This window comes from Erinaceus europaeus, chromosome 13 (assembly GCF_950295315.1).
Source record: "Erinaceus europaeus chromosome 13, mEriEur2.1, whole genome shotgun sequence".
NCBI lineage: Eukaryota > Metazoa > Chordata > Mammalia > Eulipotyphla > Erinaceidae > Erinaceus > Erinaceus europaeus.
Genome location: NC_080174.1, coordinates 48,477,379 through 48,501,952, shown reverse-complemented (window position 1 = coordinate 48,501,952; position 24,574 = coordinate 48,477,379). Strand labels below are relative to the sequence as shown.

The 24,574-nt window shown below is 47.3% G+C and overlaps 3 protein-coding genes across 4 annotated transcripts; 1 reads left to right on the top strand and 2 right to left on the bottom strand.

The window, feature by feature from the left end:
* Nucleotides 1-704: 704 nt before the first annotated feature.
* Nucleotides 705-11,262, bottom strand: EIF3I (eukaryotic translation initiation factor 3 subunit I). The gene is made up of 11 exons (XM_060205778.1): nucleotides 11,123-11,262; nucleotides 10,936-11,028; nucleotides 8,495-8,582; nucleotides 6,995-7,060; nucleotides 5,560-5,709; nucleotides 5,351-5,478; nucleotides 3,601-3,711; nucleotides 3,397-3,486; nucleotides 3,042-3,115; nucleotides 1,144-1,236; nucleotides 705-853 (listed from the first exon to the last, which is right to left on the bottom strand). Exons 1-11 carry the CDS (start codon nucleotides 11,123-11,125, stop codon nucleotides 772-774), a joined length of 978 nt encoding a protein of 325 aa, XP_060061761.1. The 5' UTR covers nucleotides 11,126-11,262; the 3' UTR covers nucleotides 705-771.
* TMEM234 (transmembrane protein 234) lies at nucleotides 11,217-16,836 on the top strand. The gene is made up of 5 exons (XM_007523275.3): nucleotides 11,217-11,261; nucleotides 11,564-11,715; nucleotides 12,501-12,567; nucleotides 15,338-15,430; nucleotides 15,706-16,836. The coding sequence occupies exons 1-5, from the start codon at nucleotides 11,246-11,248 to the stop codon at nucleotides 15,798-15,800; spliced, it is 423 nt and encodes a 140-aa protein (XP_007523337.2). The 5' UTR covers nucleotides 11,217-11,245; the 3' UTR covers nucleotides 15,801-16,836.
* Nucleotides 16,837-17,019: 183 nt separating this feature from the next.
* On the bottom strand, nucleotides 17,020-24,549 carry DCDC2B (doublecortin domain containing 2B). Of its 2 annotated transcripts, XM_060205774.1 has the most exons (9): nucleotides 24,281-24,549; nucleotides 22,733-22,784; nucleotides 21,526-21,602; nucleotides 21,010-21,141; nucleotides 20,198-20,344; nucleotides 20,060-20,099; nucleotides 19,115-19,346; nucleotides 17,677-17,780; nucleotides 17,020-17,378 (listed from the first exon to the last, which is right to left on the bottom strand). In XM_060205774.1, the coding sequence occupies exons 1-9, from the start codon at nucleotides 24,544-24,546 to the stop codon at nucleotides 17,289-17,291; spliced, it is 1,140 nt and encodes a 379-aa protein (XP_060061757.1). In that variant the 5' UTR covers nucleotides 24,547-24,549; the 3' UTR covers nucleotides 17,020-17,288. The 2 variants fall into 2 exon arrangements, with proteins under 2 accessions (XP_060061757.1, XP_060061758.1); XM_060205775.1 differs by lacking the exon at nucleotides 17,677-17,780.
* Nucleotides 24,550-24,574: the final 25 nt, after the last annotated feature.

The window sequence follows — 24,574 nt, the reverse complement described above, 5'->3', positions numbered from 1 at the left end:
AATGAACTAGAGCTGTCCAGAGCTGAGTCCCTGCCTGCAGGTTCTGCTACACCACAGCCATCCCAACTGGGCCATAGAAGCAGAGCTGATGATAAGGAGCTTCTGTAAACTGTACTAGTGGTAATGCTGGGGTGGTCCCAGAATTAACTGTGGACACAAGTTTTGGCCCAAACCACCAAACAGGCCTGCAAGACCAACAACACAAGGTCAAGGTGACCTATCCTGGCTGAAAACATCAGCACAGGCCCATCCTGGGCTCTCTTGCTAGGCCCGTTCCTTCACAGATGTGGTTGGTGTGTGTTGTGTTATTTCACGAGTCCATCTCTGAAACTTTTGTGAAACTCAACGTGGCCTACTGAAATTCTGGGTTTATAGTATACAATGTGCAACAGCTAGCTTTCATAATCTTTACTAGTCATGATGTTCAAGTATTTTATTTTATCTTTTTTTATTTCTTTATTGGGGAAATAATGTTTTACATTCAATAGTATCAAGTGGTATATTAAATCATTTGTGCTTTTCATATATTACCAGTTATAAATCTTACTGGTTTCGATCTTGTAAATATATCAATAGATGAAAGCAGGAAAAAAATGTGTAGTGAGAAAATACAAATAATGAATGCATCCACAACTGGCAACAGCTTGCTGGTCACCAAGCAAGGGAAGATAACATAGACCCAACAGAAATACTGATACCAGAAATCAATTATTTCCAAACAAGTTTATTTCACAGAGTCCAAAATGACCCTGGAACAGATGAAGATCCAACTTAAGCTTCAAACTCAAATTCAAAGTACTGTGGGTCGAAGTAGTGGATGCGGACATAACCGTCTTCTCCTCCACTGCTGTAACTGGAAAGAGAGAGCCAGGAAACAGTCAGATGCCTACTCTGGAGAAGGCAGAACCAAATCGTAGGGCATGGGAAAGGGTCAAAGACAGAAATTAGATTCAAAATCAAGGAGACTGCATAACAGCAGCACACAGAACTTGCATGCATGAGGTCAATACTCAGAACCACCAATAGCCAGAGAGGAGTGTTGCTCTGGGAACAGAGGGAAGGAGGGAGGGAGGGAGGGAGGGAGGGAGGGAGGGAGGAAAACAAATCAGATCCATGAACTCAGCTCCCTTTCAAGGATCTCACCTCTTGCCATCAGGATGGAAGGCAACACTGTTGATAGGCCCGAAGTGACCTTTGACTCTACCAAACTCTTCTTCAAAGGCCAAGTGGAAGAACCTGGTAAAAAGGGACAATTAATTCATTCTTCATCTCCTTCCACAACACTCTGGAGGTACCAATTCCCAAAAGCAAACTACAAAGTGGACAACATGGGATAAGGAGAAATGAGTGCATAAAATAAGGTGGCAGGGTAAGCCCCCACACCTATGAACATCTAATCTTTGACAAATGGACTCAGACTATTAAATGGGGAAAGCAAAGTCTCTTCAACAAATGGTGTTGGAAACAATGGGTTGAAACATGCAGAAGAATGAAACTGAATCACTGTATTTCACCAAATACAAAAGTAAATTCCAAGTGGATCAAGGACTTGGATATTAGACCACAAACTATCAGATACTTAGAGGAAAATATTGGCAGAACTCTTTTCCGCATAAATTTTAAAGACATTTTCAATGAAACGAATCCAATTACAAAGAAGACTAAGGCAAGTATAAACCTATGGGACTACATCAAATTAAAAAGCTTCTGTACAGCAAAAGAAACCACTACCCAAACCAAGAGACCCCTCACAGAACGGGAGAAGATCTTTACATGCCATACATCAGACAAGAGTTTAATAACCAAGATATATAAAGAGCTTGCCAAACTCAACAACAAGACAACAAATAACCCCATCCAAAAATGGGGGGGGGGGGAGACATGGACAGAATATTCACCACAGACGAGATCCAAAAGGCCGAGAAACACATGAAAAAATGCTCTAAGTCTCCGATTGTCAGAGAAATGCAAATAAAGACAATAATGACATACCACTTCACTCCTGTGAGAATGTCATACATCAGAAAAGGTAACAGCAGCAAATGCTGGAGAGGGTGTGGGGTCAAAGGAACCCTCCTACACTGCTGGTGGAAATGTAAATTGATCCAACCTCTGTGGAGAACAGTCTGGAGAACTCTCAGAAAGCTAGAAATGGACCTACCCTATGACCTTGCAATTCCTCTCCTGGGGATATATCCTAAAGAACCCAACATATCCATCCAAAAAGATCTGTGTACACATATGTAAAAGAAAACACAAAAACAGAACCTGAAATGGAATTGGCACATCGCACCAAAGTAAAAGACTCTGGGTGGGTGTGTGGGGCAAATACAGGTCCAAGAAGGATTCAGAGGACCTAGTGGGGGTTGTATTGTTATATGGGAAACTGGGGAATGTTATGCATGTACAAACTATTGTACTTACTGTTGAATGTAAAGTATTAATTCCCCAATAAAAAAAAGAGAAATAAATAAATAAATACGGTGCCAGGGGCCAGGTCACCACCTGGTGCACCTGGTTGAGTATACACATCTGCAGGGAGGATACTTCATAAGCAGTGAAGCATGTCTGCAGGTGTCTATCTTTCTCTTGCCATCTGTCTCCCCCCCCCTCAATTTTTCTGTTCTGATAAATTATAGATTAATAATAATAATAAAATATGATGAGGTCTGGGGAGATACCAATGGTTATGCAAACAACCATCATGCCGGAGGCTCTGAGATCCCAGGTTTAACCCCCAGTAACACTATAAGCCAGAGTTGAACAGTGCAAAATAAACTTGTGAAAAATAAAACTGCTCTATTACACACATCACAGAAGGGCTCCAAATCTGGCTGCCAATGAAACAAGGGAAGTCTCTTCAGGTATGTTTCCCCTCTATTAGGTCTCTTCTCCCTCCCTCCCCCAACCTCTCTTTCTCTAACAAAGGCAGGCAGGGAGGGAGACCACAGCTTCCTCATTTGCACACTGCAAAGCAACACATCCAAGTGAGCTATTTGACATGCCTTCCATAATGTTTGTTTGGAAGAACTCTCATTTACCTGGCCTCAAATTTGCCAATCCTGGTAGAGGTTGTGGTTACATCCATGGCTTCCTGACCACCGCCCAGCACCACCTGAAGGAGACACGAAATTCTAGATAGGTCCAAAGAGCAGCTAAGTCCATTTTCTGTTCCTCCAACCCCAATGAGCTATTGACATCTGTCTCATCACACTGGGTAGCTATTAACAGAGGATGTTTTAGTCACCTCCTCCTTTGTCCCCCAGGGTTTCCCAAACATTCAGCTTTGTTGCTGCTCTGGTAACCTCCTCTCTACTTAATGCCCTTTCCCCCTTGGTGTGTAGTTTATCTGCTAGGCAAACACCTAGATCCTGGAAGCATCTGGATCTCCCTTACATGGTCATAGTTGGGAGAGAGGGCAGCTGAGTTGACAGGACGTTCTGTTCGGAAGGTCTTCTGGTGATCAAGGGTTGTGGAATCAAAGAGCTGGAGAGAGAAGGTAGGGGAGAGATCTGTCAAAAGAGCCCTCTTGGGCAAGGAAGTCAGGCAAGGTGAAAGTTGTGCAGGAGCAGCCCCGCCAGACCAGTTGTGTAGACTCACCTTGGCTGTGTTGTCTTTGGATGCAGTGACAAACATAGTCATATCCCTAGATAACTGGATGTCGTTGATCTGCCGGGAGTGCTCTTTAACATTCACTAATACCTCACCAGACTGGGAAGGAAGGAGAGAGAGGTTCTGACCAGGCTGAACCCATTACACCACAGTCTAGCCAGGGTTCTTCACTGCTTCTTGTCCTATTAAGGTGTCAGTCTTGGGGCCAGGTGGTGGCACACATGTTGCAATGCACAAGGGTCCGGGTTCAAGCTCCTGGCTCCCACCTTGAGGGGGAAAGCTTCACAAGTGGTGAAGCAGGTCTGCAGGTGTCTGTTCCATCCCCCGCCCCACCATACTTGGCTGTTTCTATCACTACTGTGTCTAGCCATCTCCCTGAGGTATCACAGTGTTTCTTTTAAAAAAAAAAATACCTCCCTTGACTCTGCCTTTGTTTGCAATGTCCTTTCTTCATTATTTGAAGCTCCATCTGTTCTTCCTGGCTTAATGTGGCAGAGGGCGCTCTGCACACTGGGTTGAAATTTCCATAGTGGCACAATGTACAATCTGACTCCTGCTTAATGTATATTGAGTGAAGTTTTTCAGTATCTGAAGTTACTTGATTCTTAGAACTGTTTTGGTTTGTTGGACAGAGACAGAGGTAGAGATAAAAGATGGGAAAGGGGTAGGTAACATAATGGTTATGAAAACAGGCTCTCATGCCTGGGCTCCAAAGTCCCAAGTTCAATCCCCTGCACCACCACAAACCAGAGCTGAGCAGTGTTCTGGTTAAAAAAAAAAAAAAGAAGAGAGAGAGAGAGATAAAGAGTGAAAGAGGGAGTCGGGCAGTAGCACAGTGGGTTAAGCGCAGGTAGTGCAAAGCACAAGGACCAGCGTAAGGATCCCGGTTCGAGCCCCCGGCTTCCCACCTGCAGGGGAGTCGCTTCACAGGCGGTGAAGCAGGTCTGCAAATGTCTCTGTTTCTCTCCCCCTCCTCTCTCCACTTCTCTCTGTCCTATCCACCTACAATGACATCAATAACAACAACTACAAAAAAAACAAGGGCAACGGGGCCTGGGTGGTGGCGCACCGGGCTGAGCGCACATATTACAGTGCACAAGGGCCTGGGTTTGAGCCCCCGGTCCCCACCTGCAGGGGGAAGGCTTTACGAGTGGTGAAGCAGGTTTGCAGATGTCTCTCTGTCTCTTTCCTCTCTATCTCCCCTCCTCCTCTCAATTTCTGGCTGTCTCTATCCAATAAAGATCCAATAAATAAAATAAAGATTAAAAAAAAAGGGCAACAAAAGGGAAATAAATATTTAAAAATGTTTAAAAAAGAGTGAAAGAGACCACAACATCAACGCTTCTTTCAATGTTGTGTGGGCCAGGCTCAAACACGGGTCACATACATGGCAAAGCAGCACACTAACCGAATGAGTTATTTTGCTGGCCCTGAAACATTTTGCACATAAAATAAACTTAGGGAATCAATGTACCATGCCTAAAATCACATAACTAGAAAGTGGTGGAATCTGTATTTGAATCCAGTCTTAAACATTTTATTATTTATTTTGCCAGAGCACTGCTCAGCTCTGGCTTATAGTAGTGGCAGGGGGATTGAACCTGGGACTTGGAACCTCAGATATGAAAGTCATTTACATAACCACTATGCTATCTTCCCAGCCCCCAGTCTTTGTTCTTAACCAATGCATTATTCTGCTCCTTGTGGAGAAACATTCTGGTGGGCTCAGGACCCTTACCTTAGCACTATACTGGTTGAGCTCTCCACTCTCGTGGCCTGCAATGATGCACTCTCCCAGGGGCCCCCAAACAGCACTGGTAATCTTGGAGTCATTGCAAGGGATCTTCATGTAGGGCTCATTGTTGTCTGTGTGGGACAGCAGATGTCTAGTCCTGGATTCTGAAGCTGAACCCCTCACCCCAACCCCAGACTGGCCCTTGTTCTTACCGATCTGGCTTGGATCCCGCAGGTCAAAGAAGCTCACAAAGCACTGGTAGCCCATCTGCTTGTCCGTGGAGAGCATAATGATGTTACCCCCAAAGTCAAAGCCACAAGTTCGAACAGCTGAATTGGTCTTGAGTAAAGCCAGCTGCTTCCCTGGGGACAGGCAGAGTGTTGGCCACTTGCAGTCACTACAAGAAGGGGACTCTATTCCTGTCTGCCCCTGTGACTGTAGCACATTCCCTCCTCCTCCTCACTGTGTGCTCTGGTTCAAGTCTTTTTCACATCTTACCTACAGTCCTTACCTCCAGAGAACCCCTGCTTTCATATACTAGCACAGCGTATAGCAGATTGCAATGGATCTCTCTCATGCTACTCTGGCAAAGACGTGCTCTAATTTTCCTGCACGTCCCCAGTGCCCAGGTCAACCCGGTATGGAATTGGGAGCCCAGGAAGTATTTACTAAACAGAACAGCTTAACAGCCTCCCTTGTCGTCAGTCTCAGTTATTCCAAGGACCCCCACGGCAACCTGAGCTTGCTAAAACTAAACACAGACTACCCTTCTTCCCTGCTCAGAGACTTCCATAGCACGTCAAGCCCTGCAGAACAAAGTTAGGCTTACAAGTTCAGTATTCAAGGTCTGTTCTGAGCCTCATCTGCCTCATCTTCCCTATACACTGTCAATTTCATCACCCAAGAAGCAGTAAGTTCCTCCAAGTTAGATAACCTGGACATTTGTTGTGCTTTCACTCTGGTAAAGACCAAAGCGACGACCACTTTCTCACCCTTTAAGCCCCAGCTCATGTGATGTACCTCTTGGGAAACCTTGCTGGGCTGGTCCTTGCCCCACTCCCCGCAGTTGGTTGCCTTCGTCCTGGCCGTCTGCAGTACTGTATGCTTTCTCTAACAAGACTTAACATAACCCAGGAGGTGGGTGCAGTGGATAAAGTGTTGGGACTCTCAAACATGAGCTCTGGAGTTCACTCCTAGGCAGTGCATGTGCCAGAGTGAGACTTTGATTCTCCTTCTCTCTTCCTTATAAATTCATAAGAACTTTATTTTATTTTTATGGAGGGGATTAGTGGTTTATAGAACAGTTGTAGATTCATCTATAAAATTTCGCAAATTTCTGCAAAATACTCAAAGCCCCCCCGCCCCCCAGTGCAGGTCCTCCATCATGCACCAGGACCTGAAAGCCACCCACCTCCACCCTCAATCCTTTGCTTTGATCCAATACAATACACCAATAAAACAAAATTTAAGACTTATAGCTTACTGTTGCTTTTTCTTTCTCATTTGTTTTTCTTATTTTCTCAAGTCATTGGTCCCCAATGTAAGAACTAGGAATCATCTCCTGATTTATCTACATTCCCCCAGAATCTGTTCACTTAAGCAGTATACTGCTGGGGTAAAAAAAAAAAAATGAATGATCCCGCTTACCTGTCTCACAGTCCCAGAGACGACAGCTGTTGTCAGCTGAGCCAGTGAGGACATGTTTGGTGTCCCCTGAAGAAAGGTGTTAAGAAACATGACCATGGTCCAGGAGGTGGCACAGTCAATAAAGAGCATTGGACTCTCAAGCATGAGGTCCCGAGTTCAGTTCCCAGCAGTACATGTACCAGAGTGATGTCTAGTTCTTTCTCTCCTCCCATCTTTCTCATTAATAAACAAAGAAAATCTTTAAAAAAGAGAGAGAAATATAACAGGGCTGGGTGGTGGAGCACCTAATTGCATGCATATGATGTTACAATGTGCAAGGACCCGGGTTGGAGCTACTGGTCCCCACCTGCAGACGGAAAGCTTTGCAAGTGTCTCTACGTCACTCTCCCTCCCTATCTCCCCCTTCCCTCTTGATTTCGGGCTGTCTCTATCCAATAAATAAAGATTAAAAAAAGAGACATGACAAAGTTCTTGTGAGCCCTTGCCCTTTGGGAGGTCAAGTGAATCATCGTCCTGTTTACTCTTTTTTAAAAATTTATTTATTTTAAATATTTATTTATTCCCTTTTGTTGCCCTTGTTTTATTGTTGCAGTTATTATTGTTGTTACTGATGTTGTTGTTGGGTAGGACAGTGAGAAAATGGAGATGGAAAAGTCAGAGAGGGGGAGAGAAAGATAAGACACCTGCAGACTTGCTTCACCGCTTGTGAAGCAACTCCCCTGCAGGTGGGGAGCTGGGAGCTCGAACAGGTATCCTTATGGGGGTACTCATCCTGTTTACTCTTAAAGAAACCCTTTTTCGCTAAACCTGTCAGCTTCTCGCTCTCTCTGTCCAGACTATTATGTAAGTGGTAACTCAGCTGTTTTACACACTCCCCCCCATGATTTAATATGTGAATGTTCTCAAATTCCTGAATAAAGTTTAAAATTCCTGAAAAAAAAAACTTTTTTCCCCTTTCTTTTTTAATCATCTTTATTTACTTATTGGGCAGAGACAGCCAAAAATTGAGAGGGGAGGGAAGATAGAGGAGAGACAGAGAGACACCTGCAGCCCTGCTTCATCACTCGCAAAGCTTTCCTCCTGCAGGGGGGGACCAGGAGCTTGAACCTGGGTCCTTGCACATCGTAACATGTGCGCTCAACCAGATGCACGACCACCCGGCCCCTCTTTCCTTCTTTCTGAGAGCATAATGAAGACCACAGCACCAAAACTTCCTCTGTTGTGGTGGTAGCCTGGCTCAAACCTGGGTGGCACACATGGCAAAGCAGTGAGCTATCCAAGTGAGCTATTTTACTGGCCCTCCAAAGAAGTTTTCGTCCTCTCTTACCTCAAAGCACTTTAGTCTTCTCATCCAAAACTGGAACTTAGCCTGACTGAACAGACTGGCGAATAGGCTCATTCTTTAGACCCACCCACATGAGCCCAAACTCCCAACCTCCAACATAGCAGATCTGCCATTGTTTGCAGGCTCGGGCTCCATGTACTCAACGATAAGGATACAGTCAGCATCTACACACCATACAGCTCCAGTATGGCCCATGTAGGTGCCCAGCCTCTCACCATTCACAGAGTACCATACATTGACAATCTGGAAGAACAAGAGGGGAGGGAGAGAGTGTAGTACGCACACCAGACAGAACACTGGCCTCCTATTCTGCCTCAGGAAGCAAATCTTGACTCTTTCCAGGCCAGAGTCCGCCTACCCACTCACTTCTTAGGAAACAGCTAATTACTTAGTAAAAAGATCAACTCCTAGAGTCTCCTCTCTGTCAGTAAGGCGCAAGAGGCTCTGCAGGCTTGCAAAAAAAAAAAAACCTCTCATTTGCCATGTCTCAGACCTCTCCCAGATTCCTAAATACCCAGAAAAATCAGATCTCAAATTGAGCACCAGTGTCCTTGGTGCCTTGTCCAAGAGGAAGCAATTCGTAGTAGAAAACCAGGGCTGCAGTTCCAGCCCTGACATGTTCTCACTGTCTCAAATTAGTGCTTTTCCCCTCAGATTCTCTTCCTGTCAGTAGAATAACCATGACAATGTCTTCTTCAAAGGGAAGCTATTGTGCTCCAATGTAATGAGATGTAAGGAATTTAACCTACTGTTGTTTATTTTTTGCCTCCAGGGTTATTGCTGGGGATCAGTGCCTGCACTGAACTGGGATCCTAGCATAGGTCCCTGTGTTTTTTATTATATGTGCTTAACCCAGTGTGTCACCACCTGGCCCCCATATGTAATATAAGACTACAGGGATTCAGGTGGTAGCACAACGGGTTAAGCGCAGGTGGTGCAAGCGCAAGGACCAGCATAAACGATCCTGGTTGGAGCCTCCAGCTCCCCACCTGCAGGGGAGTCGCTTCACAAGAGGTGAAGCAGGTCTGCAGGTGTCTCTCTTTCTTTCCCCTTCTCTGTCTTCCCCTCCTCTCTCCATTTCTCTGTCCTATTCAACAGTGACAACAACAATAGTAACTACAACAATAAAAAACAAGGGTGACAAAAGGGAATAAATAAAAATTTTTAGAAAAATAAAAGACTATCATTACTTATGCATTCGTGTGCACCAGGTACTAAACTAAGAATTATGAAAGATCTACTCTAATTCCTAATCTTTTTAAAAAGATTTTATTTGTTAATTAATGATAAAGATAGAAAGAGACAAAGAAACAGATATCACTTTGGTACATGTGCTGCCCGGGATTGAACTTGGGACCTCACACTTGAGAGTCCAGAGCTTTATCAACTGCACCATCTCCTGGGCTGCTTTTTTTTCCCTCCTTTTGTTGCCCTTGCTGTTTTTCATTGTTGTCATAGTTACTATTGTTATTGTCATCGTTGATAGGACAGAGAGAAATGGAGAGAGGAGGGGAAGACAGAGAGGGGGAGAGAAAGATAAGACACCTGCAGTCCTGCTTCACTGCCTGTGAAGCGACTCCCCTGCAGGAGGGGAGCCGGTGCTTTGTGCTGCCTGCACTTGTTTTTATTTTTACCAGAGCCCTACTCAGCTCTGGTTCAAGGTGGTGCAGAGGATTGAACCTGACACTTAAGAACCTCAGGCATAAAAGTCTATTTGCATAACCATTATGCTATCTACCCCCACCAAGCTCCCCTAGTCTTGATCACCTAATGTGGATGGTAGTATTAGTGTTCACAGTTTACAAAAGAAAAACCAATGGACTGGGTAGTACTGCATCTGGTAGAACACATATTATATCTGCACAAGGACCAGACTTCAAACCCCTGGTCCTCATCTGCATAGGGGAAGATTCATGAGTGGTGAAGCACTACCACAGAGGTCTCTCATTCTCTCCCTCGACCTCCTCCTTCCTTCTCAACTTGTCTGTCTCTATTCAAAATAAATAAAGTATTTAAAAAATAAAAGAGAAACGGGAGGCTTAGAAAGGGTCGACGATTTGCTTAGAACGGCAATGCTAGATTGCAGACGGTCTGGCTTCAGAGCGCCTACTTTTAGCCACCAAAGTTAATTTCCTCCGTATGGAGGAGACTCAAAGGGCAGTAGTGTGAGGGTCAGTTTTCACTCTGTGGCTGGCAAGATGGGACCCAGAAAAGACAGACTGAAATGAAAACAGAGACACCTTGGTGTTCCATCAATCAGTTATCCTCTATTCTCATACAGAAGTTTCTTCTCCAAAATGGTCTCCTGCCGATCCACCGGAGGAGGTGACCCTCGTCCCTGCCACCCCTCCACAACACTCAGGCTTTACTTCTTCCCGGCTCCTTTCTCCTACCAACAACTGAGTTCCTTCCCGTTTCCCCCGGCAGGATGTTGCTATCTATCGCCCACCTACTATGGGGAAGGTCCCCGCCCCCACCCCCCTTCTCAGAACGGGCCGCTCTCGGCTCCCGTTTCACAGCCCTCACAGCCCAGGCAGAATGAGCCCGGCCCGCCGCATGCTGCCGCCCGCTCGCCCGCCCTCCGGCCGAAGCTCACAGGGTCCTTGGCCACCGTGAAGAGGAGGTCTCCCTCGCGGTTGTACTTGATCTGTGTTATGGACCGCTCATGGCCCTGCAGCAGGATCGGCTTCTGTGGGGACAGGAGCAGAGTGTCAGCACCCAAAATCGGCACCCGGTCAAGTCGGGGACTCCCCGGACCACAGCCCCAACTCGGAGAAACTCACCATCCCTGTGGAGACTGCAGGAGAGCGGCAACGTGAGTGACACCGGAAGAGGCTTGGGTGCTACTTCCGGGTTCAGAGGTCTCCGCCCCCTCGTTCCCGGAAGTGAAAGGGAGAGGCGCTGCCATGGCGGCGTCTCTGGGTAGGTGAGCGACCCCGCTCTCCCTCCCCGCCTCAGGCTTCTAGACCTGGGTGGGGAATTCCACCTCCTCCACGCACCTCGGGTCCATCCTACGACCGCAACCCCGGGGCTCCTCTCCTTTTTGGGTCTGTGCAATCCGCCAATCAGACCCGAGGCGTTGGAGAACTAGGGAGGGCAGGTGGGGCGGCTGGATGGGGTAGGAGCCCTGGAGAGGGCCGGGCGTGATGGAAGGACAAAGAAAGTGCACCGAGGGGGCGGCCGCTCCTTGGGGTGGAGGAGGACTCATTCACTTCTCCATCCAGGGCAGGTGATCGCCCTGGTGCTGGTGGCCGCTCTGTGGGGCGGCACCCAGCCGCTGCTGAAGCGGGCCTCCTCCGGCCTGCAGCAGGTTGAGGAGCGGACGTGGGCCCGGCAGTTGCTGCAGGAGATGAGGAGTCTCTTCCTGAATACTGAGGTGCGTCTCTTGGGAATAGGTAGCCTCTCTGTGAGGTGAGGCGCACATAGCCATTAGGCCTGGTACATCACAGTGCCAAGTCACTGACTGCTGAGTGAGTTCAGAAGGACTGAGACTAGACCTTGAGAAATTGGGAGAGACTTTTGCAGGGAGTGACATTGGCATCTCGTGGAGGATGAGGACTGAAGCAAAGCATACGCAGTGGTGTGGAATTCAGCCAGTAACTGTCTCTGCCGTGAGAGGGTTCTTTTTTGTTTGTTTATTTTAATGAGAACTTCATAGAAAGACAGCGAGCAGAGCATTGCTCAGTCCTGGCTTATAGTGGTGCTGAGGGGTGAGCCTGAGACTGCGGAACCACAGCCTTGGAAGTCCTGTATAACCATTATGATGTCTCTCCAGTCCTGTAAGATGGTTCTTTATAGAAAGCACAATGTTGTCTGGGCCCTATGGTTATCACTCACTGCAAAGAAAAGCATGTTTAGAATCTCAAAGAAGATAATGCACACCCATGTTCAGCAGGGAAGCAGTTACAGAAGCCAGACCTTCCACCTTCTGCATCCCACAGTGACCTTGGGTCCATACTCCCAGAGGGATAAATAATAGGAAAGCTATCAGGGGAGGGGATGGGATATGGAGTTCTGGTGGTGGGAATTCTGTGGAGTTGTGCCCCTCTTATCCTATAATTTTTGTCAGTGTTTCCTTTTTATAAATAAAAATCTTTAAAAGAAGAAGAAGAAATGCACAGCCAAGTAATCACACTGACTGCAGATTTCTTCTGTTTCCAGTACCTGATACCCTTTTTCCTCAACCAGTGTGGCTCCCTTCTCTACTACCTCACTTTGGGATCAACAGGTGGGTGTGTGGCATGGGACTGCTGGGCTTAGTGATGGAGGCCACCTGGAAGTTATTTTAGAACAAACACTTAAAACACTTTACTCCCCCAGATGGGTGAGAGCCCACTGTATCTGGTTCCATCTGCACCTTATTCTCTGAGCAGTGTCAACACTTGGCTGGTAATGAATATGCTGCCAGTAGTAAATGAAAAGGAAAGGTTCATTTTTCTGTGGTGATTCTGACATTGATTTCTTCTGGATGCTACCTAGCTGACTTTGAACAAGTTCCTTAAGTGGGGCTATACTCAAACCTGCATAAGGCAAGGCAACAAACTATCCAAGTGAGCTATTTTTTTTCCCGGTCCCCAAATATAAATTGGCGGGGGTGGGGGAGTAGCACAGAGGGTTAAACACACATGGCTCAAAGCTCAAGGAGGACTTAAGGATCCCGGTTAGAGCCCCTGGCTCACCACCTGCGGGGGGGGGGGCGTCACTTCACAAGCAGTGAAGCAGGTCTTCAGGTGTCTGTCTTTCCCCCTCTGTCTTCCCCTCCTCTCTCAATTTCCCTCTGTCCTATCCAACAACAATGACATCAAGAATAACCACAACGGGAGTCGGGCTGTAGCGCAGTGGGTTAAGCGCAGGTGGCGCAAAGCACAAGGACCTGGCATAAGGATCCCGGTTCGAACCCCGGCTCCCCACCTGCAGGGGAGTCGCTTCACAGGTGGTGAAGCAGGACTGCAGGTGTCTTTCTCTCCTCCTCTCTGTCTTCCCCTCCTCTCTCCATTTCTCTCTGTCCTATCCAACAACGACAATAATAACTACAACAATAAAAAAAACAAGGGCAACAAAAGGGAATAAATAAAATAAAAATATTAAAAAAAAAATTAAAAAAAAGAATAACCACAACAACGATAAACAAGGGCAAAAAAGGGGAAAAATGGCCTCCAGGAGCAGTGGATTCGTAGTGTATCGTGTAGACACTGAGTCCCAACGATAACCCTGGAGGCAAAAGAAGGGGGGGTGCACCAGGTGGTGGCACACCTAGTTGAATGTGCACCTTATCATGTGCAAGGACCCAGATTCAAGCCCCTGCTCCCCACCTGCAGGAGGGATGCTTCACAAGCAGTGAAGCAGGTCTGTATGTGCCCCCCATATCTCTATCTCTGTCCCCGTTTCGTTTTTTTTTTTTCTCTCCTATCAAATACAATGGAAAGGAAAGGGCCAGGTGCACCTGGTTGAGCACACGTTACTGGGCTTGACTCCCCCATCCCCTGCTGCAGGGGGAAAGCTTTGTGAGTAGTGAAGCAGTGTTGCTTTGCTCTTTCTCTACCACCCCTTTTCCTTTCAATTTCTGGCTATCTCTATCTAATAAATCAAGATAATAAAATTTTTCAAAAAATAAGTAAAATGGAAAGAAAAAAAGGAAAATGCCACAGGTGCAGTAGATTCATAGTATCAGCATTGAGCCCCAGTAATAACTCTGGAAGCAATTAAAATAAATAGGGAGGGAGTCAGGTGGTAGCGCAGTGGGTTAAGTGCAGGTGGCGCAAAGCGCAAAGACCTGTGTAAGGATCCCGGTTCAAGACCCCAGCTTCCCACCTGCAGGGGAGTCACTTCACAGGTGGTGAAGCAAGTCTACAGGTGTTTTATCTTTCTCTCCACATCTGTCTTCCCCTCCTCTCTCCATTTCTCTGTCCTATCCAACAACAATGACTTCACTAACAACAAGAAGAATATAACTATAGCAGTAAAACAACAAGGGCAGGCGGAGGGTAGATAGCATAATGGTTATGCAAACAGACTCTCATTCTTGAGGCTCCAAAGTCCCAGGTTCAATCCCCCGCACCACCATAAGCCAGAGCTGAACACTGTTCTGGTTAAAAAAATTTTTTTTAATAATAATTTTTAAAAAGTGGTAGACCAACACTTTTGGTTTTTGTGGTCCGGGAGGTGGTGCAGTGGTAAAGACTCTCAAGCATGAGGTCTTGAGTTCAATCCCCGGCAGCACATGTGCCAGAGTGATGTCTGGTTCTTTCTCTCTCCTCCTATCTTTTTCATAAATAAATAAAATCTTTAAAAAAAAAAAAGGGCAACAAAGGGAATAAATAAATATTAAAATAAGTAGATAAAACTTTGGAGGCTTGGATATCCCAGGTTCAACTCCCAGCACCAGCCTGAATCTGTGTTCTTGTACATTGTAACATGCACTCAACCAGATGTGCCACAACCTGGTCACTATTTTTATTTTGGATATATGTCCAGATGCCCCTAATATCTTTGATGATGTATTTGAGTACAGAGACTTTTTTTTTTTTTTTTTTTTTGCCTCCAGGGTTATCACTGTCGTACCTGCACTACAAATCCCACTGCTCCTATGGGCTATTTTTTCCCTTATGTTGCCCTTGTTGTTTATCGTTGTTGTTATTATTGTTGTTATTGCTGTCGTTGTTGGATAGGACAGAGAGAAATCAAGTAGGTAGAGGAAGACGGGGAGAGAAAAATAGACACCTGCAGACCTGCTTCATCTCCTGTGAAGCCACCCCCACATAGGTGGGGAGCCGGGTGCTAGAACCAGGATCCTTACACCAGTGCTTGTGTTTTGTGGCATGTGCGCTTAACCTGCTGCCTACTGCCCAGCCCCCCAGACCTCATCTTTATCAGAAATCCAGGATGGTCCCAGACTTAAGGATAGTTTTGGTGAGGAATAGACTTAGGAAAGCTTTGTTTTCTTGTTGTTGTTTTGCCTTTTCACCAATCTCAGAGATACTTTCATTCTGATCACTTAGATCTGACCCTAGCTGTGCCTATCAGTAACTCCTTGGCCATCGTCTTCACACTGATTGTTGGGAAGGCCCTTGGAGAAGATATTGGTGGAAAGCGTAAGTCAGGCCACTTTACAAGGGGAAGCAGCTACTTGGGCTTTGGTGCACCTGGTTCTTTCTCTAGGGGTGTGTGTGTGTGTGTGTGTGTGTGTGTGTTCTCCCCCATTGTGCCCTTCTGTATAGCAATAGCCCTCCTACTTCCTTGTGGCTATCAGTTTCCTTCTCCTGGGATGTCTGGGGACACATACTATCTGAATCTTTCCCTCAGTCCTACACTAGTTCCAATTGGCATGACTGACTTAAAAGCCTCTCGATTTCTACCACTATTTCAGAAGCATTTGTAGGCATGGTGCTCACCGTGACAGGAATTGCACTCTGCATCACAAGCTCAGCGAGCAAGACACAGGAGCACCCATCAACTCTTTGAATGGACCAAAGCCACTCTCCAGCTCTGCTGTCTCCAGGAGCCCTGCTGGCCATAAGGTGCAGACAGTGAGCTGTTGGCCTAACACTTCCCACCACAGAACCTCAGTTTCCTCATCCCTCATGAAGATAATAGCTACCTCATGGATCAAAATGACAAGTGAAAGGGTTTTATAATTTCCAAAAGCTGTTCAACCCTCAGCAACATTCCTGCTTCAGCAACTGTCTCCCTACTGTCTTGTCTGGTCCACAGCCCAGGCACCATGACTGAGGCATGGCTGAGGCATTACTGGACTATCACAGTGGCAGGGTGGATGGACAGCAGAAGCCTCGCTGCACAGAGAGGTGAGCTATAGCCTCTGAATCAGGACTGTAAACTAGAGGCCTCCAAGCTTCAGTCAGAGAGCTGTGGCTGACCGGGCATGTGGCAGGATATGGATAGACTAGGGGAGGGGATGCAGCAGAGTCACAGATGTAAAAGAGATGCCCTGGGAGTCGGGCGGTAGCGCAGCAGGTTAAGCGCATGTGGCGCAAAGTGCAAGGACCGGCGTGAGGATCCCGGTTAGAGCCCCTGGCTCCCCACCTGCAGGGGAGTCGCTTCACAGGCAGTGAAGCAGGTCTGCAGGTGTCTTTATCTCCCCTTCTTGGTCTTCCCCTCCTCTCTCCATTTCTCTCTGTCCTATCCAAAAATGATGACATCAGTATCAACAATAATAAAACAACAAGGGCAACAAAAAGGAATTAAATATTTTAGATTTTAAAAAAAAATAAAATAAAGGGAGCAGGTGGTAGTGCAGCAGGTTAAGCACAGGTGGTGCAAAGCTCAAGGACCAGCGTAAGGATCCTGGTTCGAGCCCCCAGATCCCCATCTGCAGGGGAGTCGCTTAATAGGCTGTGAAGCAGGTCTGCAGGTGTCTATCTTTCTCTCCCCCTGTCTGTCTTCCCCTCCTCTCTCGATTTCTCTCTGCTCTATCTGACAACGACAGCAATAACAACATTAACTACAACAATAAAACAAGAACAAGGGCAACAAAAGGAAATAAATATTTAAAAATAAATAAAATTAAAAAGAGATGCTCTGATAGCTTTTCCTGGCGACAGGTGGAAACCCTCAACAACCCACCCCTCACACAGATGGCAGCCCCAGTACTGCCTGACTACAGCGTATAGCACAACTCCTGGCACGTAGTAGCCTGTAATAAACTGCAATAAATAGACAGAGGTTGGTGAGTACTGTTTATTGTGACAGACTTACTCCAAGTTTGTGAGCTGCTCTCCCAAGCTCCTAATTCCCCAGGGATACCCATAAAGAAATAGCCTCCATGGCTGGGCTGTGGGTTTGGCACCTAAAGAATAGGGAAGGACTGAGGAGGCTGCTGTGTGTCCTATGAACCCAGGGGAGGTGCTGGCTCCCTGAAACTGGTGGCCAAAGGCTGAAGGTAGAAGTTGGATGCAGAATGGTGGTGTCCAGTTCCTGGCTGAAGCTGCTGATTCAAGATGGTGAGGCAGGGACTGTGACTGAATGACTTGCCTTAGTCCCAGGTTGATTTTCCAGGACCTCTTCCACTATCTGTGCTACCCTCTGGAGGAGGGAAAGGCAGGCAGAATGAAGCCATTAGCAACCTGGGTACAGCCCCAGCCTGGAGTTCCCCACTCCTCTTCCGTTCACTGCTCCCCCAACCCCCAGTCTCTTTCAGAAAATGGGAAGAGACTTTAGAATCAGGACACGCCCCGCCACTTAACAAAGTAGAAAGTTAGGCTCTGAGATGTTAGGAGATCTGCTGGCAATCACAAGGGGAAAACTATCCCAGAGCCCAGAGCTGTTAGTTTGGAGCTCAGAATTCCTCCTCACATAAAATACACATCCAGATGCAGCCCACCTGATCCAGGGGTTCCTCTGTCTTGGTGTCTTCATCATCTGCTACTACCTGAGCCCCTGCTGTCTCCCTCCTTGGATGGGTAGCCCCATATACTCCCTTGATTCCTGATGAACAAGGCAACAAAGACTGATGACCTTAGCCTTCTTTCCCTCGACCTCCCCTTTCAGCTCTTGTTTTTTTGTTTTTGTTTTGTTATTAGATAGAGTGAAAGAGACCACAGCACAGAAGCTCCCATCAATTCAATGAGGGCTAAACTTGAACTTGGGTCATGTGCATGGCAAAACAGCACACTGAGTGAGCTAGTTCACCATCCAGCTCTTAGGCTTTGTGCCACATTCCTCACTACTGTGGTGGATAACAGGAAAATTTCAGAGGCAGGTCTTCGGCCCCCACCCTATCCCTTCCAAATCCTGTCCCTTAAGTTTCCTGGCTTTGAGTTTCTTCTTCTTCTTTCTTCTTTCTTCTTTCTTCTTTCTTCTTCTTCTTTCTTCTTCTTTCTTCTTCTTCTTTCTTCTTCTTCTTTCTTCTTCTTTCTTCTTCTTCTTTCTTCTTCTTCTTTCTTCTTCTTTCTTCTTCCTTCTCCTCCTTCTCCTCCTTCTCCTCCTTCTCCTCCTTCTCCTCCTTCTCCTCCTCCTCCTCCTCCTCCTCCTCCTCCTCCTCCTCCTTCTCCTTCTTCTTCTTTTTTTGCTATCTATTTATTTTTAAAGATTTATCATTTTATTTATTAACCTCCAGGGTTATCACTGGAGCTCAGTGCCTGCACTATGAATCCACTGCTCCTGGAGGCCATTTTTCCCATTTTTGTTGCCCTTGTTATTGTTGGCACTGCTGTTGTTATTGGATAGGATAGAGAGAAATCTAGAGAGGAGGGGAAGACAGAGGAGGGAGAGAAAGACAGACACCTGCAGACCTGCTTCACCACTTGTGAAGCGACCCCCTACAGGTGGGGAGCCAGGGGCTCAAACCTGGATCCTTGTGCAGCTCCTTGTGCCTCACACCACATGCACTTAACTTGCTGCGCCACCACTTGGGCCCCTATATTTATTGGATAGAAACAGCCAGAAATTGAGAAGGGAGTGAAAGAGAGATGGAGAGACACCTGCAACACTGCTTCACCATTCTCAAAGCTTTCTCCCTGCAGGTAGGGAGTGGGGACTTGAACCTGGGTCCTTGCCCATTGTAACATGTGCGCTCAACCAGGTGTGTCACCACCCACCCCCACCCCCACCCCCGGCTTTGAGTTTCCATGAGCTTCATTTCATATGCTGGGTTCCTATGAAAAGGCCTAAAACTGGATGAACACATAGAAGAGTAAGAAACAGTTGTGCTGTGGCCAAGACCAGCTGTGGACCTGCATTTGCTTTCTCCACGGACCTCCCCAGAACAACAGCAACCATCCTGTATCTCTGTTAGAAGGAAGGTCTCCGGAGCTCCTCACCTGATGGAAATGAGAGAGGAGGGAGTTTGCTCTGTGGCTGAATAACCTGCTGGGGGCTAGCGGAGAAAGCAGATTGCTCAAGTGGGCTTGGTTCCTTTGGAGAGGGCTGGGTTGCCTGTGCCTCTGGGTCATGGGCCTGGAGAAGGGACACTGGGCTTGGACTGCAGGTGCTGACTCTTGTTATCTTCTCTAGTTCCACTCCAGGCTTGTGTGCCCCTGGTGCCTGTGGGAACTTGAGAGAAGAAATTTCATCCATCTTGGTAGCCTGCATCCACCCTCCCAACTCCCTCTCCCCATAAAGTTGCCGTGTTCACACTGATAACCAGGCTAAGGTACCCTCCTTTCCAGCTCCTGGGGGTGTTTGTTTGTTAGTTTGATAGATGCAAAGAATGAAAGAGACTACAGCACCAAAACTTCATTCAGTGTGGTAGGGCTAGGCTCGAACCTGGGTCATATGCATGGCAGAATAGCAACTATCCAAGTGAATAGCTAGTACCTGCCACTCAAGATGCCCAATAAAACCAGGTTCTATCCCTGTAGCTTCCCCCACCCAGAGTTCACCAAATGCTTTGGAGGGTACAGGCCTGCAGTAAGATAGGTGGCAGATAAGCTCACATGCTGCCAGACATGCCAGTTCTTTCTCCCACTAGCTGACCTGGCAAAAAGGCATTAGGTCTAGCAACTCCAGAGTCCTGAAGATCTTCACAGATGAAACCGGCCAGGCTGGCTTCCCACCCCACCCCCCCCAAACTCTGAGTTGGGCTCTGGCATTCAACAGCTGTCACCCTGAACAACTGTCTTCAGTCCTGTGAACCTCGGTCTCTGTTCTGGAAAATGGGAACGGCAATCTGTTTCACAAGATGAACTGAGAAGATGCTGTGAGATAAGGGCCTAGTCCCCTCCCCCACTCCCTCCCTCCATTCCATGGCCGCACACATCACCTACCCACTGCTTACGGGACCGAGACTTCAGGCCTGAGGGGTGCCTGCAGTGAAAAAAGACTTGTAGTAGGCAAAGGAGGATACAGGCCAGGGTGACTTCCTCTGCTCCAACCTGCTACCCCTCAACCTCACACATACATACCAGCAGCCCCTGGGCATTGAGGGACTGGGCACCAGCAGTTCCAGATAGGGGAGGGCCTTGAATTCCTCCGCTCCAACGGCCACGTAGTAATGGCCACTCACCAGAGCCTCCCCTGCTGATAGTGGGGTCCCCTCCAGTGTGCAGAGTCTGAGAGAAACGAGTAGCTAAGAGTCAATGGGCAATATGCCTCTTCCAGTTCAGTAAGACTGCAATGGGTGGACGTGGCTATTCCAGGGTACTCTCTGACTTGTAGCCCTCTGGGCAGCAGGGCTCAGTCACCCAAGGTCTGCTCTGAGTGCCAGGCTGGAGGGTCTCTCTGTGGTATAAGAGGAAGTGGCATTTAAAGAAGCATGACTTATGGTGGTGCTGGGGACTGGACCTGGGACCTTTGGTACCTCAGGCATGAAAGGCTTTTTGCATAACCACTCACTAGGCTATCTCACCAGCCTGGGGAGCATGCTTTCTTTTTGTCTCTTCTTCCTCTAATCTTTTTGATCCTGCACTATTCCTCTGCTCCTGGCAGACTCTCCCCTCCTCCAGGCCACCCTTTTCAATATCACAGAGACAGAGGTAGAGAAAAAGAAACACTGCAGTACTGCTCCACCAGCCATTAGCTTCCCTTAAGCACAATGCTTCCATGTGATGTTAGGCCTCAAACCCAATTCTCAAACATGCTAAGTGTGTCCTCTACCAGGTGAACTATCTCCCAGACCCATCCTTCAGTAATCTATTCAAGTATGGTCAGAGCCAAGAGGGAGTTTGCTGGGGGGCTGGAGGAGAGCATTTTGGGCCTTCCGTCTTCCTTCACTCACTTGCACACAGCCCCGCTGCGCAGCTTGGCCTTCACTGTCAGGAGTTTCAACACCAATTCCCAGTCCTTGTTGGCAGCCTGGGACAGCTTCAGACTGAATGGAGGACTTACTAGGTCCCCATTCCTAAACACACTGGGACAAAGAACAGCCTGGTAAGGAGAGTCCCTAGGACTCCCTAATTATAAGAGGATGTGGGGTGACTAGAGGGGGGGTCCCTGACATGCTCTGACAGTCACTGCACTGGTCTATTTTCCTCCATCAAGCTTGGTGGCCTATAGCCCCACTAGCCCCCTGGGATAAAAAATGCTTCCATTTTCACTCTCTCTCTTTTTCTAAGATTTATCTATGAATGAGAGAGAGAGAACCAGGGCATCACTCTGGTACATGCAATCCTAGGGATCAAACTCAGGATCTCATGCTTGAGAATCCAATGTTTTACCCACTACACCACCTCCAGGACTGCAAACCACCCCCGTTTCTTGGCCTAATGCACTGCTCCTCAACACCAGCACTCACTAGATACAGCAGGGGGATCCTGTAGATACTCGCCATCCCAGGGGCCTGCCATGGGGGTGGCAAGTGACAGGAGGACCCTGAAATCCAAATTGGGGAAAAAGTGAGGTCCTTGGTTAAGAGTGGGTCATCGGGGTCAACGGTAGTACAGTGAGTTAAGCACACATGATGCAAAGTGCAAGGACCGGCGCAGGGATCCCGGTTCAAACCCCCAACCCCCCCACCTGCAGGAAGGTCACTTTCCAAGCAGTGAAGCAGATCTGCAGGTGTCTTTATCTTTCTCTCCCCCTCTCTGCCTTCTCCTCCTCTCTCCATTTCTCTATGTCCTATCCAACAACGATGACATCAGTAACAACACTAATAACTACAACGATAAAACAAGGGCAACAAAAGGGAATAAATAAATATTTTTTAAAAGAGTAGGTTATCTAGGGTGAGGAGGTAAAGGAAAGGAACGTGTGTGTATAGGGTGGGGAGATGGTCACACCAGATAATGCTTCTACCTTTAAGTCACATTCTTAAAATTTAGCACCTTTTGTTGCCCTTGTTTGTTTTTTTTATTGTTGTAGTTATTGTTGTTGTTGATGTCGTTGTTGGATAGGACAGAGAGAAATGGAGAGAGGTGGGGAAGACAGACGGGAGAGAAAGACACCTGCAGACCTGCTTCACCACTTGTGAAGCGACTCCCCTGCAGGTGGGGAGCTGGAGGCTCAAACCGGGATCCTTGCCCCAGTCCTTACACTTTGCACCACGTGCGCTTAACCCGCTGTGCTACCACCCAACTCCCTTTAAGTCACATTCTAATCCAGCTCCTACCCCCCATGTGTTTTACAGCTTTCTCTTTCCTTTGAGGACTCCAACCTAGAGAGAATATATGTAAAAGGCTAGGAAAGGAGCAGGGCGTAGTGTTATTTGTTTTTGTTTTACCATAACATTGCTCAGATATGACTTTTGGCAGTGAACCTGGGACCTTACAGTCTCAAGTATAGAAGTCTTTCTGCATAGATATTATGCTCTCTCCCCTACCCACAGCATAGTCTTGAAATCCTGCACCCCAGGAAGGAGTCGCTGGCTCCAGAGTAGGTGTGGAGAAGATCCCCATGGAACTGGCAGATTCAGCTCTTTCCAGGGTCCAGCTTCCCAGAACAAGTTGAGAGCAATCCCAGGAGGGTGCAGAGACAGAGGGATAGGGAAGGGTATTGATACTCACTAGATGTCTGTTGTTCTTTTCACCTGGCTCCTTTCTTCCAGGGGGTAAGTAGCTAAAAGGACAAATATATTTCAGCCTCAAATTCCTTGCTAACTGCCAGGTATCCCTTCCCATTGGGAAATTCTCAAATCATCTCAGTTTATAAACAGATATTGGCACTTAAATCTGACTGAAGACCTCGGCTGAATATTCTGATTGGGGTCTCCAGAACATTTCACCCAGCAGAGCACAAAACCGGGGGATTGAACCCTGCCACTACATGGGAGTACCACAGCACCAGAGGAAGCTCCACAGAGGGAAGAGCAGTCTATCTACCTGAAATTTTTAAAAAGGGAGTCAGGGGGTCAGTAGCACAGCGGGTTAAGCACATGTGGCACAAAGCACAAGGACCAGTGTAAGGATCCTGGTTCGAGCCCCGGGCTCCCCACCTGCAGGGGAGTCACTTCACAAGTGGTGAAGCAGGTTTGCAGGTGTCTGTCTTTCTCTCCCCCTCTCTGTCTTCTCCTTTCTTTATTTCTCTCTGTCCTATCCAACACTGACAACAACAATAATACCACAACAATAAAACAACAAGGGTAACAAAAGGGAATAGATAAATAAAATATAAAAAAATTTTTAAAATGAAAATAGTGGTCCAGAAGTATGGAATTGTGAGTGTATGAGGCCCAGGAACTGCAAAAGAAAGAGAAATCCTGTTTTTTAAATTATCTTTATTTTTTGGATAGACAGCCAGAAATCGAGAAGGAAGGAGATAGACACCGGCAGCCCTGCTTCACCACTCACAAAACTTTCCCCCTGCAGTGGGGGCCAGGGGCTCGAACCTGGGTCCTGCACACTGTAACATGTCGCTCAACCAGGTGTACCACCACTGGCCCTGAGAAATTCACTTTTAAAGATTTATTTATGGGTAGAGAGTAGATAGCATAATGGTTATGCAAACAGACTCATGCCTGAGGCTCCAAAGTCCCAGGTTCAATGCCCCACACCACCATAAAGCCAGAGCTGAATAATGCTCTGGTAACAAAAACAAGCAAACAAAAAGATTCATTTACAGGGCCAGGTGGGAGCATATGTGGTTAAGTTCATGTTACAGTGCGCAAGGATCTGGGTTCAAGTCCATGGTCCCTACCTGCAGGGAGAAAGCTTCATGAGTGGTGAAGCAGGGCTGCAGGTGTCTGTCTTTCCCTCTCTATCTCCCCCTCCTCTCTCAATTTATCTCTGTCCTATCCAACAACAATAGCAACAGCAACAACAGTAGAAGAAAGATGGCCACCAGGAGCAGTGGATTCATAGTGCAGGAACTGTGCCCCAGCAATAACCCTGGAGACAAAAATAAAGACTCTCATGCCTGATGTCCCCAAATCTTGGTTCAATCCCCAGCACCACCTTAAACCCAAGTTGAGCAGAATTCTGGTAAAAATAAAGAATGGAGATAAGCCCACCCCATTTCAAGGGACTGCGATCGCCCAGAGATAATATATAAAAATACTGAACATTATTGCTACTCCCTCCCTCCCCAGGCTCTTTGGCCGGCCCTAGCCTACTCACTGGAGCTTGTGGAATCGTTCGAAGCCAGCAGCCACATACTGTCCTCCATTCTGTAGGTCTGCTAGGTTAGTGACAGGGTGGCCATGACATGGTGTGTAGAGGGCACGCACCGCCAGTGGGGCCTGCACTACTGAAGTCACCTCACCGAGAAAAGTCTCCAGGGTGGGGAATCGGCGTTGAGTCACCACCAGTTGGTGACCTGGGGAGAAGGGGTCCCCATTCCGGTACACTACTACCTTCTTTGCCATGGGGCTGCCACCTGGCATGGTGTTTCCTCAGCTAGAGACACAGAGC